Source organism: Manihot esculenta, chromosome 5 (assembly GCF_001659605.2).
Source record: "Manihot esculenta cultivar AM560-2 chromosome 5, M.esculenta_v8, whole genome shotgun sequence".
Lineage (NCBI taxonomy): Eukaryota > Viridiplantae > Streptophyta > Magnoliopsida > Malpighiales > Euphorbiaceae > Manihot > Manihot esculenta.
The window spans coordinates 2,603,631-2,621,840 of record NC_035165.2 but is presented as its reverse complement, the minus strand read 5'-3'; the positions used below and the strand labels follow the sequence as shown (position 1 = coordinate 2,621,840).

The following is an 18,210-nucleotide window of genomic DNA, read 5'->3' as shown; positions in this document are numbered from 1 at the left end:
AAAGAGACTGCAAGGCGACTCTGGCGTCCTCCCTATGTGGGCGATGAGAGATAAATATTACTCTAGATGAGTAACCTAAAAGAATAAAAATCCTAAATTTCTAAAAAAATTCAAAACTCAACGGAATAGAAAAAAATTAAATATTTACTGGAATGGTTCTAATACCATATAATAAAATAAGAAATAATTGGATAATTTTCATATATTTCTCTATTAAATTGTGTATATATATAAATTATAAGATTTTATTAAAAAAATTATTAAAAATTATCGATCAATCAATTAATCTATAATTATATAATTTTTTATAATTAAGTATAAATTATATTTACACTTTAACAATAATATTAATATAAAATAATAAATTTATAAATATTAAATTTTACTTACAAAATTTATTATCACCAAATTAATGATAATATCAATGGTGAAATGTACGTTTTTAATCGTAATGAGATTTTACTGATATAAATGCAAACATTAATTTGTAAAAAAAAAATAATAAATTGCGGAACAATGAGAAGATAAATTAAATAAAAAACAAAAAAGCGGGCCATAGCTTACACGCTTTTCTTCGACTTTCCAATTTCCAGCGTTGCTTCTACTAAATATCTTGGCAATCACATGGAAGCGATGCACCGTGCGTATATATCGGTTCGCGTGATTTGCACGGAAAATTTTCAAAGAAAATGCTTATTTGTCCTTTAAAGTCAATAATTCATGAAACGTGGATGGCAACTCCCACACAAATAAAATTATGTATAGAAGATTATTACACTCCCCTGTGTATTTATCCTTAGTTACAAATCAAATTATTTTTTTTAAAAAAAAATTTTAATTTAATTTAAAATTTTTTATTATATATGAAAATAAAATTATATATAATTTTGATATACTAATTTAAAATATTTTTAAAAAACTATTCATAACGAATTAAATGATATATTAATAAGTAATCATATATGTATATATTTAAATGTATATGAGAATTTTTTTTAATTGGATAATCCCTCTAATTTCGTAAAAATAATATTTTATTTATTGTAAAACAGATTTTTTATTTTTGAAATAATGATTTATTTATTAATTTTAATATACCCCTTTTAAACATGTATTAAAAACTAGTAAAATTTATTATTTTTAAAAATTAAATAAAAGAATAATATAAATGAAGTAAAAATTGGTAGCATAAATTTTATTATTTAAATTATTAATATATTTTTAATGCAAAAATAAATTACAATTTAAGCTTGTTTTTTAAAAATAAATATATTTTTATTAATTTTTATTTTAAAAATAAAATATTAATAAATTTATATATAAAAATACTAATAAAAATGTTAAATTTTAAAAATAACTAAAAAAAAAAACGAATAGAGCCTCAGTGGGTTATAGAAAGTCTGAAGAAAAGACTACGTAAGAGGCCTCCAAGAATCTTCAAACCTTGTTCCGCGTTGCTCCACTTCTCACTCACTGCTTGAACTCACACCTCAGAAAAATGAACAGCGATTGGTGTCTTTTGTTTCTTGTGGGGTAACCTAACCTTTGAAATGGTCAGCAAAATTGTATTTCTTTCTCACTCGCTCTTCAAACTCATCTATAAAACTATAAGCTGGTCCTTGGTGAAAAAACACACACGGCTATTTTTCCAGTCAAAATTTTCATCTTTTTCTTCCTCTTTTCTCTTCTTATCATCTCATTTATCACCCACCTTCCTCACAACTTCGTTCCTGAGAAAAGCTTCTTACTTTCTTGCTTTCAAATTGCTTTTGTCATCTCTTTCTCTTGGTTTAAATCTCTCTCATCTGCCCCCATCAGCACTTGCCATTTGGAATCGTTTATTCTCTCATGTTTTGTTCTGTTCTTGTGTCAGAATCTTAGATACCCATTTGCTGTATATTTTTTCATGCTGCAAGCTCAACTTCCATGCTCGTAGGTTCTTGATTGCTTCTATTCCCTCACCCTCGTTAGATTATAATTGTTTCTCATAGCATTTTGTAAATGGAGAAGGCCATGGACTGCGAGCAGAAGATTCTCATCAGTGAGCTCAACCAAGGGAAAGAGTTAGCAGAGCGGCTAAGGAAGCATCTGAACTCTATTTCTTCGCCTGAATCCCGTCAATTTCTTGTTGAGCAGATACTTTCTTCTTATGAAAAAGCACTTTCTATGCTAAATTGGGGTGCTCCTGCTGTTGAGATTACGCCCACTATTACTACATTGGAATCACCTTGCTACTACGCCAATTGCAGCCCTGGAAGTGATGTCTCAGATCAAGACTGCAAGGATCAATGTCACAAAAATATTTACAAGAAGAGGTAACGTTTATGCTGCGATGCATATAGTTTTCTTTTTTCTTTTTTTTTAAACAGAATTTCGATTGAATTTGTTCTAAATTCGAATTGGGTATGTTTGGATTTGGTGTATTGCAGAAAGACAGAACCCAGATGGACTGAACAAGTGAAGGTTATTTCAGGGACAGGTCTGGAAGGACCAGTTGATGATGGTTATAACTGGAGAAAATATGGCCAGAAAGATATTCTTGGAGCTAATTTTCCAAGGTAAGAAGCTTTTTAGTCCTTCAGATCTTGAATTTTTCATGAACAGCACATGGAAAAGATAAAACTTTTATTGACACGTATGAAGTTCAACAAGGACTTGGGTTGGCTTTTGTTTTGTGCCAATAGAATCTCACTTAATCATTTTAGAAGCTAAAATTCCTTTAAACCCAGAAAATACGGATCGGACCAATCAAAATACAAGAAAATGTTTTACATTAAACCTGAATTTAGTATGTTGAGCTTATCGACTTGCAGCCTTAAAAGTTGTGACGTGCAAAGGCTCTGATGACTAATTTATTAGTTCTAAAGGGTCCTTTTATTATCCGTATTGGATTCTGATGTGAGGGAGCTGAGATCATTAATGCCTAGTGTGCCGCTATGAGCAATTCCCCCTCTTGATTTTTAAGCAGCCACTACTTGGATTTTTCTTTATTATTGCGCACCCATGGCCCTCACCCTGAGTGCTAAAATGATTGAACCTGAGCATGCCGGTTTCGGCTTTAAAATATCCACTCTAGGGCTTGTTAGTGGCTAATGTCTTGTATGTTTCAAGACCCATAAATATTTGGAAGTTTAAAATGTTTCTCTAACCAAAAGTGCTATTTTCGCAGAGGATACTACAGATGTACTCACCGTCACTCACAAGGTTGTCTGGCTACGAAACAAGTTCAAAGATCAGATCAGGACCCCACAATTTTTGAAGTCACTTATCGAGGAAGACATACCTGTTTTCAAACCTCTCGTTTTGCTATAGCCTCAACATCCTTGATAAATGCCAAGTCGAAACTAGACAAAGAAGGTTGTCAATTAGAAGAACAAGAACAAAAATCAAAGTTATTAAAAGAGTTGTCTTTCAACTTCACAGAAGAACTTAAAAGTCAGGAGTGGAACACTGAAGATGACATATTTCACTTATTTTCCTTTCCGGAAACAACCATAGGGAGTGGAGATGAGGAAAATGATATTTTTAAGGAGTCTATGCTGGAAAATAATATTTTGGGTAGTCTTTCTACTGCATTTATATCTCCGGCCACTTCTGACTCTAGCTACTTGGCGATGTCTCCGTGCCACATGAACAACTTAGGAATAGACCACAATGTAAGAACGCCGGAATCTAATTCAGCCTCAACTTCCGGTACCAATTCGCCAATTGGAGATTGGGACTTATTAGATAACGTGGATTTTGACACCAATTTTCCTCTGGATAATCCAGAATTATTGGCTTAATTAATACTATATTTGATATGAAAATAGTTGATCCTAGTCCGCACTGAAAGAGAGATTAGAAGGATGTGCATAAATCTCTTGTTCTGCCGGGTCAGAGAGAAACTTTCAATTAATTAGGTAATAATAATTTTGTTTTTCTTATTATTAAATTTTTAAGTACTTTTTCAGTTTTTTCTCCGAGAATAACTCGAGTAGATTGTAACTTTTTAAAGTACTTTTGTAAGATGTTTAGAATCTAGAATCAATCTTGTTGTTAATGAAATAAAAAGCCTTTTCTCATTTGAAAAGTTCTCTCCCTTTTTTTAATCATAATCAGAAGTAATTTGGTAGTTGTGGCGTTGATGATACTTTCGAATCTCTCCAACAACCATCAAAAGGATATAAAAATGAGTGGGTTAGTGTGAAGCTTTAATAGTCTTGAAGGGCCCAAATGTCCAGGTTGAACTTGGGTCTTGGGCCCTTGACACCAAGCATTTCCTTCAAGGCATGTCTAAGAATGTTACAGCTCCAAAGCAAAAGGCAGCTCAAAACTCAATCTACCAATAGACTAGTTAGCAATCATATCAAAATTAATGTGCGCCTTTTATTTTCGATAAAAGAAAAGAAAAAAAAAAAAAAAAAACTAGCAAGAGACAGGAATTAGAAATGGCAAGGAAACACAGTATTTACAAACCTGTCATTATAGAAGCAAGATGAAAAAGCAATTTAAAAAAAAAAAAAAAAGCAAGATGAAAAAGCAACACAAAGGATTCTGTATAAACAGAAAAGTACACAAGCTCTCAAGCCAAACCTAGAATATCTGGGAGATGGAATACACGGACTGTGTGAAGGTGAAGAACAGGAGTACAATTGCAGCAATTGTTCCAGTTCCTCTCCACAGGTTGCTGAAATACACGCTTCTCATGATCGCCACCGTACGGCACCATGGATTCTCGTAGTGCTTATTCAGCTGCTCACTCAGATCGTAAAAACAAGACCCAGATGCTGTAATTTCTAGTCCCAGATTATTCACCAATTTGGCTACTGCTTCGCTGTCTCCAAGCAAGTTCACAATGATCCCCTTGCGAACTAACAAGTCCACGTCTTTCGCCGTGTTGATGAGAAAATCAAGTACCCAAATGTAATCGCATATCAATGGCTGGTTTGGATAATGACATTGCTCGAAAGCCATCAGGTTTCGAATAACACGCTCCGTGTTATCGTCCGCTAAGAATCTTGGCATCTTCAACTCTCCCCTCTCAAATTTTATATCGAGTGGCCATGCCTCTGGACTCGCCTGAAACTTCACTCCTGCCTCGTGTAGCATTGTGGCGTTGTATAGCTTCATCACGGACCCGTTATTCTTCGACTTTGGATGCTTGAATGATCGATGTTTTCGAACCAAATCAGTGAGATGTAGGGGTTTCTCCAGAAGGGGGTCGTCTTCTTCTTCATCATCTGAGCTTTGACAGTCGTGCTTTTGACAGGAGAAGCATCTACTAATCCAGAAACAATACAAGCAAGAGAAGCAATCGCAGGGAGAATTTTCATTTTCTTGAATTTCTGGAGGAGATAAGTAGTCGTGTAAGTTAAATTTCATGAGGTTAAAGAAAGAAGGATAGCCTTCTTCATTATCATTGCCGATGGAGAATTCATATAAATCATCAAGAACAAAGTAAGGCAGCTGATTTTCAACCAATATCAAATCCCCAAGTAAACCATATTCCCTTGTTGATTTTCCAAGTATAAAATCATCTTTAAAATTTCCATGCCTTTGTTTTCTAATTAATCCATATTTTTCGCCTCTCCTCAAGAAGAGCTCGATGATGAACACAGAATCCAGGAGAATCATCTTTATGAACTCGACACTAGATACCTTATCAAATGTTTCTTCATAACAATGGCGGATTGTTATCTCCCACTCTTTAATTTGGTTGGCAAGCTCAGTCCAAGTAATCCCAGTCCTTTTGGAGAACTCTGCCAAGTATCGCAGCTTCTGCTTCTCCATAGGCATTAATGCTTCGTCCTCGCAGTGAAAAGGTCCTACTGAAATCAACTGAGGTGTGTAAGATGCTGGATTTATTGCTCGAAGTTTTCTTGGAACCCTGTAGATACAAAGCTCAGGCCATAATGCAGGCTCTGATATTAACGTGTCCAAATCTTGTGGAATGTTGTCGATTATTATCAGCTCTTTGCTTTTATCTTCAGTTTGATTTGAAGCATCTCTTGTGCTTTCCATCTCTGAGAATACCTAGTTTGCAGAATTGTTGACATAATAATCCAAAAAAAAAAATTCATATAATTAAATATCTATATCATCCCTCTAAACAATATTCAAATTAAATATTTAATAATAATTTAATTAGCTCGAATTTGACTATATGGATAGAAACGATTAATTTCGATCGTAAAATAAATAATTATGAGTTCAATTCACAAATATATTTGTCACGTGCATAGAATATAATCAAATAATCTGATGTTATAGTGGATATATAAGTGTTGAAAGGTATCTTAATTTCATTTGAAATAAAAGATTTAGTGAAAATTTAATTTAATTGATTTTTTAAAATAATTTTTGAAAAAATTTTAATTATTTTTAATTTTAAAATTTTTTAAATTTTTACATGATTTAAAAAAAATCATTTAATTTTTTTTTATAAATAAATAATGCTAAATAAAAGGTAAATACATGAATCACATGTTCCTGACTTCTCCATATCTACACAGCTAAAATATTCCATACATAGAGACGTTAATTTATAATAATAATAATAATAATAATAATAATGCTCTCAGAAAATAAAAATAATGATAATAATATCACAGTTTTTCCCTTTCTAAATATTGCAAAAAACTAGAAATAAAGCAGATTAATTAAACAAATTAAGATTATGGAGTTAAAGTGATCATAGCAGACCGTGAGATCAGAAGCTTGTGCAAACCTAAGGGGGAAGTTTGCAGGGAAGCAAATGGCTTGTGGCTGAGGCCAGAGGATTAGGGTTAGCTCCTCCGTCTAAAACCTAAGCTTATGCAAATATTTCGATGCATTTCTCCATACCCATTTCAACACACATATATATAGGAGCAGCTAGGGATTAATAATTATCTCTCTCTAATAAATCATAATGGTATCCCCATTCACACGTACAAGAAAGTTTGCACGATTGGTCCAACTATATAAAGTAGAAGAACTTTTTCCGAATTTATTCAATATTATTGTTCTGCAGGTGTAATGTTTACTTCATCGACTCTTTTAAAATCTTATAAAAATTGAGGTGAAATTATTATGGATTAGCAAATCTACGTAATCTGCTTAGGTAACATACTCTGCTGATCGGACAAAAGAGAGAGATTGGAGCACCGGTCACTCTCACTCAGTTGTTAGGATTTGCTGCTTCATTTTGTTTTCTTTTATTATTGACAATAAATTTTACCAAGACAGATTTGATATCTTTTAAAATTTTAGTCTCTTTTATTATTGACCTAAATTGCTGAAGTCTTTTTTTAATTTATACATTAATTAAAATAAAGTTATTTATATATTATAACCACAATAAATTTTAATTAATTTGTGAATATTCATTATTTATTATTTCACTCTATGTACTCTTCCTCTGGTAAAAGCTTTGTAAGAAAAGGTTTCATACTATGAAATATTACAAATAAATACTCATCATATTAATAGTTCATGAATTATCCTACATGTAGGGGCAAGATCTTTTATTCCTTATCCTTTTCATCTTATTTTATGAAACTCTTACTAATCCTAGTATCTTTCATTTAAAATTTTCATCACACAATGCAAATGAAAACAAATATTGTAAAAGATGAAGAATTAATTTTGCAATTAAGTTTAACAAGAAAGAAAATTATAAAGAGATCAAACTCATTATTAGTTTATTGAAGAGTCTTCATGGATTGCAAGATCAATGAATATTATAGCATAATCCATTTTTTTCACAGCATCAAGCCACAAGAATTATATAAATCTTATTCAGGATTAGAGCTTTGGGAATTATCTCCCTTGTTCTGTCTCCCCACTGTATCCCCAAAGAGCAATTAGATTAGGCCTAATTTGCGAGCATGCTTAAAAGAACCATCCAAGATGTTGTTAATATCATGTTTATACTTAAAACCAAGTTCCTCCAGCTTTGTAGACCCCCAAACAATCTCCCTCCCTAGGTTTTCCACAAACATGAAACCAAAATCATTAACACAAAACCATGTAAATCCATTGATAACATCCCATTGAATTTAATTAGTTTCATCAAAAACCTTACTCTTCAGGAATACTGATATCAGCTGGGAGTTTTTGCAAACACTTGGCAATCTCTGCTGATGACAAATACTCATTAGCGCATAAAAATCTACCAGAGATGGAGGATTTCTCCATACAGAAAATATGAGCCTCTCAAACATCTTCGATATGAACTAAGGGTACCTTCCCCATCAATTCTTCCAAGTACCTTAGCATTTCATACCTCTGTTTATCGTTCATGGCTTGTGAAAGCATCACCAGCATACTATCAGAAATGCCTGTAGAAATGGTACCCCCTCCTCCCACCAATCCACATGTAATGCTCACTATCTCAAGCTCCCCATTATGCCTCTGCTCTGAGAGCGTCTTTGATTGTGTATACGCCTGTATAACAAAGCAGTTTACTAATAATTGGTTGTTTTGTAAGAGCTCATATGCTCATTGAATAAGGAAGAAATTAAGAAGATGAGTACCGTCACTATCTCGTTGCTGTAAGGGAATGAGAGATTGAAGGGAGTCCAACAGGATTCATTCATGGAGTCTTTGAACCCAGTTCCATCTTCTTTCATAGGAGATGCAGCCACCACAGAGGCAGTGTATATGATTTTAGTCTCTGCATTTGGAAGACCCTTGAGAAGCCCTGCCTTAGAAGTATCACCTGCAATTTAGAGGATGTACAAATATTTCATCAGGGACATTAAATTAAGTAGATAAGCATATTAAAAGCTTGAAAAGGAAAGGTCATCAAACCCAGATTCCTTCTTGTGGCATGGAAGATGTATCCTCTTTCTTATAGCTTCTTCACAAGGTGAGAACCAAGGTAGCCTGCGGCTCCTGTCACACAAACCTTTCTCCTCTTGTCCATTAACGCAGAGCAAAAGAATCTTACCCAAACTAATTAATCACTTTTAATCTCAATTGTCTACTTTGAATTTGAATGCAGCCGGACAGTGTATTGAATTTCTGCGAATTATCGTTAACATATACCGTAACTAGTTTTGAATTTTACGATAAATTTGGATCGAATATAATTTTTGCTGCCGACATTCAATAAATATCTACAATAACTTTTCAAAAAATAAATTTCGAGACGCACGACTTTTAAATGTGTAATGAGTGCCGCAGTTTTGTAACAAAGTTTGATATGTAAATTCCATTAGGTGGTCAATTTTGTATTTTAATTAATTTTTTTGAATATTTTCGTAATTTTGCTTATTAGAGTTTTGTTTCTATTATAGATAATTAAAAACTCACTTTTCAATTTCTGAGGAATTTCAATAAAATTTTTAGTTTTTTAATTTATATTTTCTCTTATTTTATCTTAGTCAAACGATATTAATTATAATTTTTGACAAAATTTAAATAGTCATTTATCAGCTTTCTCATAATTTTTAAAAAATCAATATATGTTATAATTTTTGTGTCCTATTTGTCATACGGACATTTTTGAATTTCTGGAATTATCGTGAACACATATTTTAATATACTCTAACTAATTTTGGATTTTACGGCAGATTTGAATCGAATATAATAGATATCTACAATAATTTTGCTAATTAGAGTTTTGTTTCTATTATAAATAACCTCCATTAACTATTAAAAACTTACTTTTCAATTTTTAGGGAATTTCAATAAAATTTTGTCTTTTAATCTATATTTTCTCTTATTTTATTTTAATCAAACGATATTAATTATAATTTTTGACAGAATTTAAATAGTCATTTATCAGTTTTCTCATAATTTTTAAAAAATCAATATATGTTATAATTTTTATGTCCTATTTGTCATACGCACATTTTTGAAATAAAATTAAGTTGATTAAATAAGTTTGTCATAATTTTTCATAATTTATATCAAAATAAGTGTAATTAGCATTTAAAAAGAATTAGTGACGTGGTTTGACCCTTTTCATACAAAATTATATAAATAAAAATATCAAATTGTGCACTTTATTAATTTAGCTTGTACAATATTTGTTTATAAGTATGTAAAATTATATGTAAGATAATATTTGATTTCCCTTCTTTTAACATAATGGAGTTCAAAAGATATTCCATACTAATTATTTTGAATCTTTGAATAACTATGTTTGAGATATAAGAATAGTTTCAGAGTATACTTTTGTAAATTTAATTTTTTTTTTATATTTTTTATTTTTTTTCTTTTATGTTTTATATTTTTTTATTCTTTTGTTTATTAGTAATTTATAAGCGTCTTTCCGTATCCATATCTTTATACTATAATCATATTGGCAGTATATACAAATGTATGATATTATTTTTTTTCTCATCAAATAATTATTCGATTATTACAAAATTTATTTTACCACGACAAAAAATGGGCATTCCAAGCAAGGATTTTAAGAATAAATTCATATCCATCCAGTCCGGTCTGCTCTGACTAGCCTTGATTTCATATGAAACTTAGAGCGGTGCACTGAGCCCTCCCAAAGCTTAAGCCCAGTTTTTTTAGTTTTGAATTTTGCCAATGCTCGAGCGTTTAGAATCTAGCCATTATTAAATAATTATAATAAAAAATTTAAAATAATTTTTAGCATATCCAATTAACCCATAATAATAAATGTTTATCTTAATTAATTTAAGACAAAGTTAATTTAATTTTATACAAAATAAAAGCACGTGAATATCCTCTAAGCATTCAGAAAATATTATTTTAGCCCAATGAAAGAAAAAGAAAATTGTCAAAAAAGGAAGAACTAAATGTCCTTTGCACTTTGCGGCATTAATGCGTTATTTTTTTATTTTCATAAACCATTTAGTATCAAAATTTATTAGCTCAACTAATTCAGATTTATCAAATAAATTTATTAAATAAAAAATAACTAAAATAAAAGTTAAATAAATATATTTAGAATTTTAACACCAGTAAATAAATTTAATATCATTAAAGTTAATTGATTTCTATTAATTGAGGTAGAAGGTTTAGTCCTCATTAATAGAGGAGAGGAAATACTAGCTATAGTCACTTTACCTGTAAATGGATTGACATGGCACCAATAGGATAATATACCAAAAAAAAAATGATAATAGAAAAGCTAATTTAGGAGGAAAATTATTGGTCAAGGGAAATTTACAATTTTAATCTTGTAAAGTCTAAAAGTTACTCATCTTTGGGCCATGACAAAAAACCGAAGATAATTAAACTCAGCTATCTCATGAAACGTGGATTATGATATGAACAGTTTTCTTTTTTTCAGATTTAGCTAGCAGGTGTTGCGACCAATTACATACATCAAGATTGGAAGTTGTTAATATCACTAGTTACCATGCATCTGAACACTCAAAAGCAATCCAAAACTCTCACTAACCTTCACAATCCTTACTACGATTTTCATTAAATGCATACATATTTTTCCTAGTGAAAAGGTTCATGTATTCTTCATGAGGAGTTTCTTTTACCAAACCAAGATCCCTGGCTGGGTTTTAGAAGCTGCTTTAGAAGTGCCATTTTGGGAACATTCCAGTGTTCTACATGCCTGAAATGTTTGCATCGCTAAATGAATTAAGACTGAAACAATAATATTGAAAAGATAGAATGAAGTCTTCTCATAATCCCATTATTCATTACCTGCATACTCTTCCAGATTGTGCATCAAAATAGTACTCTGTATACCCAGTAGCTGCAATATAGCTTCACAGAGTCAGATCTAATCAGCTAAGCATCTGGAGCTATATTATCAAATTGTATACAAAAGCCTTGAAGCTGTGGTTCTATAGACAGTAGAAGTTTTAGAAGAAATCCATCCATAGTAAACACCATTTCTCTTGTGATACATTTTTGATGCTACCACACTTTCAACTCACAGATTCTTGAGCTTAATCTGCTTGTTTAGCATAATTCATTTTGCAATAAAAGAATTCAAAAGAATTACTGAAAAATCATACAAGATTTTCTCCTTTTAAAATACAAGTTTTTTGAGCTAAAAAGAATTGAATTCTTTCATTCCAAACAAAAGACTCGTTAGAAAATAAATCAAAAATTCTTGATTCCAAATGGACGAATTATAGTGAAAATTCTAAGGAAATACCAGTTATCTACAGCAATAACATGTCTTTTATGATGAGTTTAATGTGAGATCCTGGAGCATACCAGAGAGAATAGGCCTCCAAGGAAATGACATGATACAGCTAAAACGCCAATGCCCAATTCCCTTGTCCTGTAACCAAACAAAGTTTTTGGTGTCAAGAGTTCTCTAAGGAAAATCATTAACCAAAGCAAAAATAAGACACTATGACTTTTAAGTTAGTTCAGCCTTTTGACTGATACTTAGATGTTGAGGAGCTAACCACTAGTGTTGGCAAAATCCATGAATGAAACTTCCTAGCTCTGTTGAGCATAATGCCTAAAACACAATGATCTCACCTCAAAATCTTCCCACTTTGTAAGATTCATATTCGACTTCTCAATAAGTAATCCGAAATTTGTACAGTTTCTCTTGAAACGTGCAAGTCCTCGAAATGAACCAGCTGGATCGGCAAATTCACAATCCTCCTCGTATGCATTGAGTGTGAGATTTCCTAGTCATTGGAAAAGAATGATTATGACAATAATTTCTTCCAAAACCCATAAAGCACAAAACTAAAGCTTTTCGTTCAAACTGTAATTAACCAATTATTATCAGGTAGATTACTATACAGTATAATCGCCTTGATAATTATTTTGATCATTATCATCTGATTAAAGACGAAGCAGAAACCAAAAATCAACAATAATTAGTTGTGAAATGTAAATGTGCAATTCCCAAAAACCTGTAACGAAATACGATCTTTGGAAATCCTCTTTGATGGTTTCCACAACCATGGCACGATCAATGCTTCCTAATTCATCAATTTGGCTAGAATATCTGGGAGATGGAATACAGAAACGACACTGTATAAACAGAAAAGTACACAAGCTCTCAAGCCAAGCCTAGAATATCTGGGAGATGGAATACAGAGACTGTGTGAAGGTGAAGAACAGGAGTACAATAGCAGCAATTGTTCCAGTTCCTCTCCACAGGTTGCTGAAATACGCGCTTCTCATGATCGCCACCGTACGGCACCATGGATTCTCGTAGTGCTTATTCAGCTGCTCACTCAGATCGTAAAAACAAGACCCAGATGCTGTAATTTCTAGTCCCAGATTATTCACCAATTTGGCTACTGCTTCGCTGTCTCCAAGCAAGTTCACAATGATCCCCTTGCGAACTAACAAGTCCACGTCTTTCGCCGTGTTGATGAGAAAATCAAGTACCCAAATGTAATCGCATATCAATGGCTGGTCTGGATAATGACATTGCTCGAAAGCCATCAGGTTTCGAATAACACGCTCCGTGTTATCGTCCGCTAAGAATCTTGGAATCTTCAACTCTCCCCTCTCAAATTTTATATCGAGTGGCCATGCCTCTGGACTCGCCTTAAACTTCACTCCTGCCTCGTGTAGCATTGTGGCGTTGTATAGCTTCATCACGGACCCGTCATTCTTCGACTTTGGATGCTTGAATGATCGATGTTTCCGAACCAAATCAGTGAAATGTAGGGGTTTCTCCAGAAGGCGGTCGTCTTCTTCTTCATCATCTGGGCTTTGACAGTCGTGCTTTTGACAGGAGAAGCATCTACTAATCCAGAAACAATACAAGCAAGAGAAGCAATCGCAGGGAGAATTTTCATTTTCTTGAATTTCTGGAGGAGATAAGTAGTCGTGTAAGTTAAATTTCATGAGGTTAAAGAAAGAAGGATAGCCTTCTTCATTATCATTGCCGATGGAGAATTCATATAAATCATCAAGAACAAAGTAAGGCAGCTGATTTTCAACCAATATCAAATCCCCAAGTAAACAATATTCCCTTGTTGATTTTCCAAGTATAAAATCATCTTTAAAATTTCCATGCCTTTGTTTTCTAATTAATCCATATTTTTCTCCTCTCCTCAAGAAGAGCTCGATGATGAACACAGAATCCAGGAGAATCATCTTTATGAACTCGACACTAGATACCTTATCAAATGTTTCTTCATAACAATGGCGGATTGTTATCTCCCACTCTTTAATTTTTTTGGCAAGCTCAGTCCAAGGAATCCCAGTCCTTTTGGAGAACTCTGCCAAGTATCGCAGCTTCTGCTTCTCCATAGGCATTAAAGCTTTGTCCTCGCAGTGAAAAGGCCCTATTGAAATCAACTGAGGTGTGTATGGTGCTGGATTTATTGCTCGAAGTTTTCTTGGAACCCTGTAGATACAAAGCTCAGGCCATAATGCAGGCTCTGATATTAACGTGTCCAAAACTTGTGGAATGTTGTGGATTATTATCAGCTCTTTGCTTTTATCCTCAATTTCATTTGAAGCATCTCTTGTGCTTTCCATCTCTGAGAATACCTAGTTTGCAGAATTGTTGACATAATAATCCAAAAAATGAAAAAATTCATATAATTAAATATCTATATCATCCCTCTAAACAATATTCAAATTAAATATTTAATAGTAATTTAATTAACTCGAATTTAACTATATGGATAGAAATGATTATCATTATTTTTACATGATTTAAAAAAAATCATTTAATTTTTTTTTTTTTATAAATAAACAATGCTAAATAAAAGGTAAATACATGAATCAAATGTTGCCGACTTCTCCATATCTACACAGCTAAAATATTCCATACATAGAGACGTTAATCTATAATAATAAGAAGAATAATGCTCTCAGAAAATAAAAATAATGATAATAATATCACAGTTTTTCCCTTTCTAAATGAGTGAAATGCTAAAATAAAATAGAATGACGTTCATAAATATTTGTTATAAACAAATATTGTATATTGCAGTAAACTAGAAATAAAGCAGATTAATTAAACAAATTAAGATTATGGAGTTAAAGGGATCATAGCAGACCGTGAGATCAGAAGCTTGTGCAAACCTAAGGGGGAAGTTTGCAGGAAAGCAAATGGCTTGTGGCTGAGGCCAGAGGATTAGGGTTAGCTCCTCCTAAAACCTAAGCTTATGCAAATATTTCGATGCATTTCTCCATACCCATTTCAACACACATATATATAGGAGCAGCTAGGGATTAATAATTATCTCTCTCTAATAAATCATAATGGTATCCCCATTCACACGTACAAGAAAGTTTGCACGATTGGTCCAATTATATAAAGTAGAAGAACTTTTTCAGAATTTATTCAATATTATTGTTTTGCAGGTGTAAGGTTTATTTCATCGACTTTTTTAATATCTTATAAAAATTCAGGTGAAATTATTATGGATTAGAAAATCTACGTAATCTGCTTATGTAACATACTCTGCTGATCGGACCAAAGAGAGAGACTGGAGCACCGGTCGCTCTCACTCGGTTGTTAGGAGCACCGGTCGCTCTCACTCGGTTGTTAGGACTTAGGATTTGCTGCTTCATTTTATTTTCTTTTATTATTGACAATAAATTTTACCAAGACAGATTTGTTATCTTTTAAAATTTTAGTCTCTTTTATTATTGACCTAAATTGCTGAAGTCTTTTTTTAATTTATACATTATTTTGTGAATATTCATTATTTATTATTTCATTCTATGTACTTTTCCTCTGGTAAATGCTTGTAAGAATAGGTTTCATAATATGAAATATTACAAATAAATACTCATCATATTAATGATAAAAGTATAAAATAAAAGAATCTCTCTCTTTTTTAATAATTTTTCATAATTTACTAATAATTGGTTGTTTTGTAAGAGCTCATATGCTCATTGAATAAGGAAGAAATTAAGAAGATTACCGTCACTATCTCGTTGCTGTAAGGGAATGAGAGATTGAAGGGAGTCCAACAGGATTCATTCATGGAGTCTTTGAATCCAGTTCCATCTTCTTTCATAGGAGATGCAGCCACCGCAGAGGCAGTGTATATGATTTTAGTCTCTGCATTTGGAAGTAGGGCCGTGCAATCGGTTGGTTCGGTTCTGAACCGAACCGAACCAAAAATCGAATTATAAAAATATTAAAAACTAAAAAAACCAATTATAAAAATATAACCGAACCAAATCAAACCGATAAAAATCAGTTCGGTTTTATTCAGTTCAATTCAAATCGAAATCTATAATTTTTTTTTTTAATTTTCTGCTTTTAATTTTAGTATAATAATTTAATAAATATTTCAAATAAATTTACTAATAAATATTGTCAGAATACATAATGATAATACTTAAAAAATCCATAAAAATTCATGTAAAATTTAAAAATATATATAAAATCAGTGTTTCACATAATAGAAGTATATATAAAATCGGTTATTCGATTTGTCGGTTATTTAGCACGTTTAAACCGAATCGAATCAAAAACTGAATAAACTAAAAAATATTAATCGAACCGAACTGAATATTCTAATTAACCAAACCATTAAACTAAAATTAATCGGTTCGATTCAATAATTTTCAGTTCAAACCGATTTATACTCTCCCCTATTTGGAAGACCCTTGAGAAGCCCTACCTTAGAAGTATCACCTGCAATTTAGAGGATGTACAAAAATTTCATCAGGAACATTAAATTAAGTAGATAAGCATATTAAAAGCTTGAAAAGGAAAGGTCATCAAACCCAGATTCCTTGTCGTGGCACGGACGATGTATCCTCTTTCTAAGAGCTTCTTCACAAGGTGAGAACAAAGGTAGCCTGCGGCTCCTGTCACACAAACCTTTCTCCTCTTTTCCATTAACGCAGAGCAAGAGAATCTTACCCAAACTAATTAATCACTTCTAATCTCTCAATTGTCTACTTTGAATTTGAATGCAGTCGGACAGTGTATTGAATTTCTGCGAATTATCATTAACACATATTTCAATATGCATTCCCCAGAATTTTTATGCAATCAATATATGTTATAATTTTTGCGTCGTATATATCAATGTGACAGACAGACATTTTTGAAATAAGATTAAGATGATTAAATAACTTTCTCGTAATTTTTCATAATTTATATCAAAATAAGTGTAATTAGCATTTAAAAAGAATTAGTGACGTTGTTTGACCCTTTTCTTACAAGATTATATAAATAAAAATATTAAATTGTGCACTTTATTAATTTATCTTGTACAATATTTGTTTATAAGTATGTAAAATTATATGTAAAAGAATATTTGATTTCCCTTCTTTTAACATAATGGAGTTCAAAAGATATTCCAGACTAATTATTTTGAATCTGAATAATAATGTCTGCTATCTAAGAATAGTTTCAGAGTATATTTTTGTAAATTTATTTTTATTTTTTTTACGTATTTTTAATTTTTAATTTTTTAATAATTTATAATCATTGTTTCATATTCATACTCTTCTGCCGCAATTACTTTAGCAGTATATATAGATATATGATGTCATTTTCTTTCTCACCAAACAATTATTTAATTTTTTTTATGCCATCTGAATATAATTTTGGATATTGTGAAGTCTGTTTTTTGGATATTGTGAAGTCTGTTTTACCACGAGAAGAAATGAACATTCAAAGCAAGTATCCTAAGAACATATTCATATTCAGTCCAGATCAATCTATTCCGACTAGCCCATCCATACGAAACTTAGAGCAGAGCCGTGCACTGAGCTCTCCCAAAGCTTAAGTCCAGTTTTTCTAGCTTCGAATTTTGCCAGCTTTGAATTTTGCCAATGCCGGGCGTTTGGAATCTGGCTATTATCAAATAATTATAATAAAAAAAATTTAAAATAATTTTTAGCATATCCAATTAACCCATAATAATATCTTAATTAATTTAAGACCAAGTTAATTGAATTTTATACAAAATAAAAGCACGTGAATATCCTCTAAGCATTCAGAAAATATTATTTTAGCCCAATGAAAGAAAAAGAAAATTGTCAAAAAAGGAAGAACTAAATGTCCTTTGCACTTTGCGGCATTGATGCGTTATTTTTTTATTTTCATAAACCATTTAATATCAAAATTTATTATCTCAACTAATTCAGATTTCCCGAATAAATTTATTAAATAAAAAATAACAAAAATAAAAGAGATTTAAGTTATTTTACATATCAGTTTTCATAAAATACATAAAATTTATTTATTAAAACACAAGTAAATAAATTTAATATCATTAAATTTAATGATTTCTATTAATCGAGGTAGAAGGTTTAGTCCTCATTAATAGAGGAAATACTAGCTATAGTCACTTTACCTGTAAATGGATTGACATGGCACCAATAGGA

At 31.6% G+C, this 18,210-nt stretch overlaps 5 protein-coding genes across 7 annotated transcripts; 1 reads left to right on the top strand and 4 right to left on the bottom strand.

The window, feature by feature from the left end:
* Positions 1–1,622: 1,622 nt before the first annotated feature.
* On the top strand, positions 1,623–4,072 carry LOC110616307 (probable WRKY transcription factor 53). The gene is made up of 3 exons (XM_021758694.2): positions 1,623–2,315; positions 2,430–2,558; positions 3,170–4,072. The coding sequence occupies exons 1-3, from the start codon at positions 2,002–2,004 to the stop codon at positions 3,783–3,785; spliced, it is 1,059 nt and encodes a 352-aa protein (XP_021614386.1). The 5' UTR covers positions 1,623–2,001; the 3' UTR covers positions 3,786–4,072.
* Positions 4,073–4,410: 338 nt separating this feature from the next.
* On the bottom strand, positions 4,411–15,099 carry LOC110616210 (UPF0481 protein At3g47200). Of its 2 annotated transcripts, none has more exons than XM_043956868.1 (2): positions 14,910–15,099; positions 4,411–6,015 (listed from the first exon to the last, which is right to left on the bottom strand). In XM_043956868.1, exon 2 carries the CDS (start codon positions 6,001–6,003, stop codon positions 4,576–4,578), a length of 1,428 nt encoding a protein of 475 aa, XP_043812803.1. In that variant the 5' UTR covers positions 6,004–6,015; positions 14,910–15,099; the 3' UTR covers positions 4,411–4,575. The 2 variants fall into 2 exon arrangements, with proteins under 2 accessions (XP_043812803.1, XP_021614250.1); XM_021758558.2 differs by lacking the exon at positions 14,910–15,099 and adding an exon at positions 6,685–6,824.
* Positions 7,732–8,746, bottom strand: LOC110614624. The gene is made up of 2 exons (XM_021756209.2): positions 8,499–8,746; positions 7,732–8,409 (listed from the first exon to the last, which is right to left on the bottom strand). Exons 1-2 carry the CDS (start codon positions 8,592–8,594, stop codon positions 8,179–8,181), a joined length of 327 nt encoding a protein of 108 aa, XP_021611901.2. The 5' UTR covers positions 8,595–8,746; the 3' UTR covers positions 7,732–8,178.
* On the bottom strand, positions 11,164–12,931 carry LOC122721209. Of its 2 annotated transcripts, none has more exons than XM_021756006.2 (5): positions 12,795–12,931; positions 12,409–12,563; positions 12,136–12,202; positions 11,614–11,665; positions 11,164–11,521 (listed from the first exon to the last, which is right to left on the bottom strand). In XM_021756006.2, the coding sequence occupies exons 1-5, from the start codon at positions 12,844–12,846 to the stop codon at positions 11,425–11,427; spliced, it is 423 nt and encodes a 140-aa protein (XP_021611698.2). In that variant the 5' UTR covers positions 12,847–12,931; the 3' UTR covers positions 11,164–11,424. The 2 variants fall into 2 exon arrangements, with proteins under 2 accessions (XP_021611698.2, XP_021611701.2); XM_021756009.2 differs by having other exon boundaries at positions 11,424–11,521; positions 11,614–11,676.
* LOC110614469 (UPF0481 protein At3g47200) lies at positions 12,955–14,916 on the bottom strand. The gene has a single exon (XM_043956867.1). It carries the CDS (start codon positions 14,380–14,382, stop codon positions 12,955–12,957), a length of 1,428 nt encoding a protein of 475 aa, XP_043812802.1. The 5' UTR covers positions 14,383–14,916.
* Positions 15,100–18,210: the final 3,111 nt, after the last annotated feature.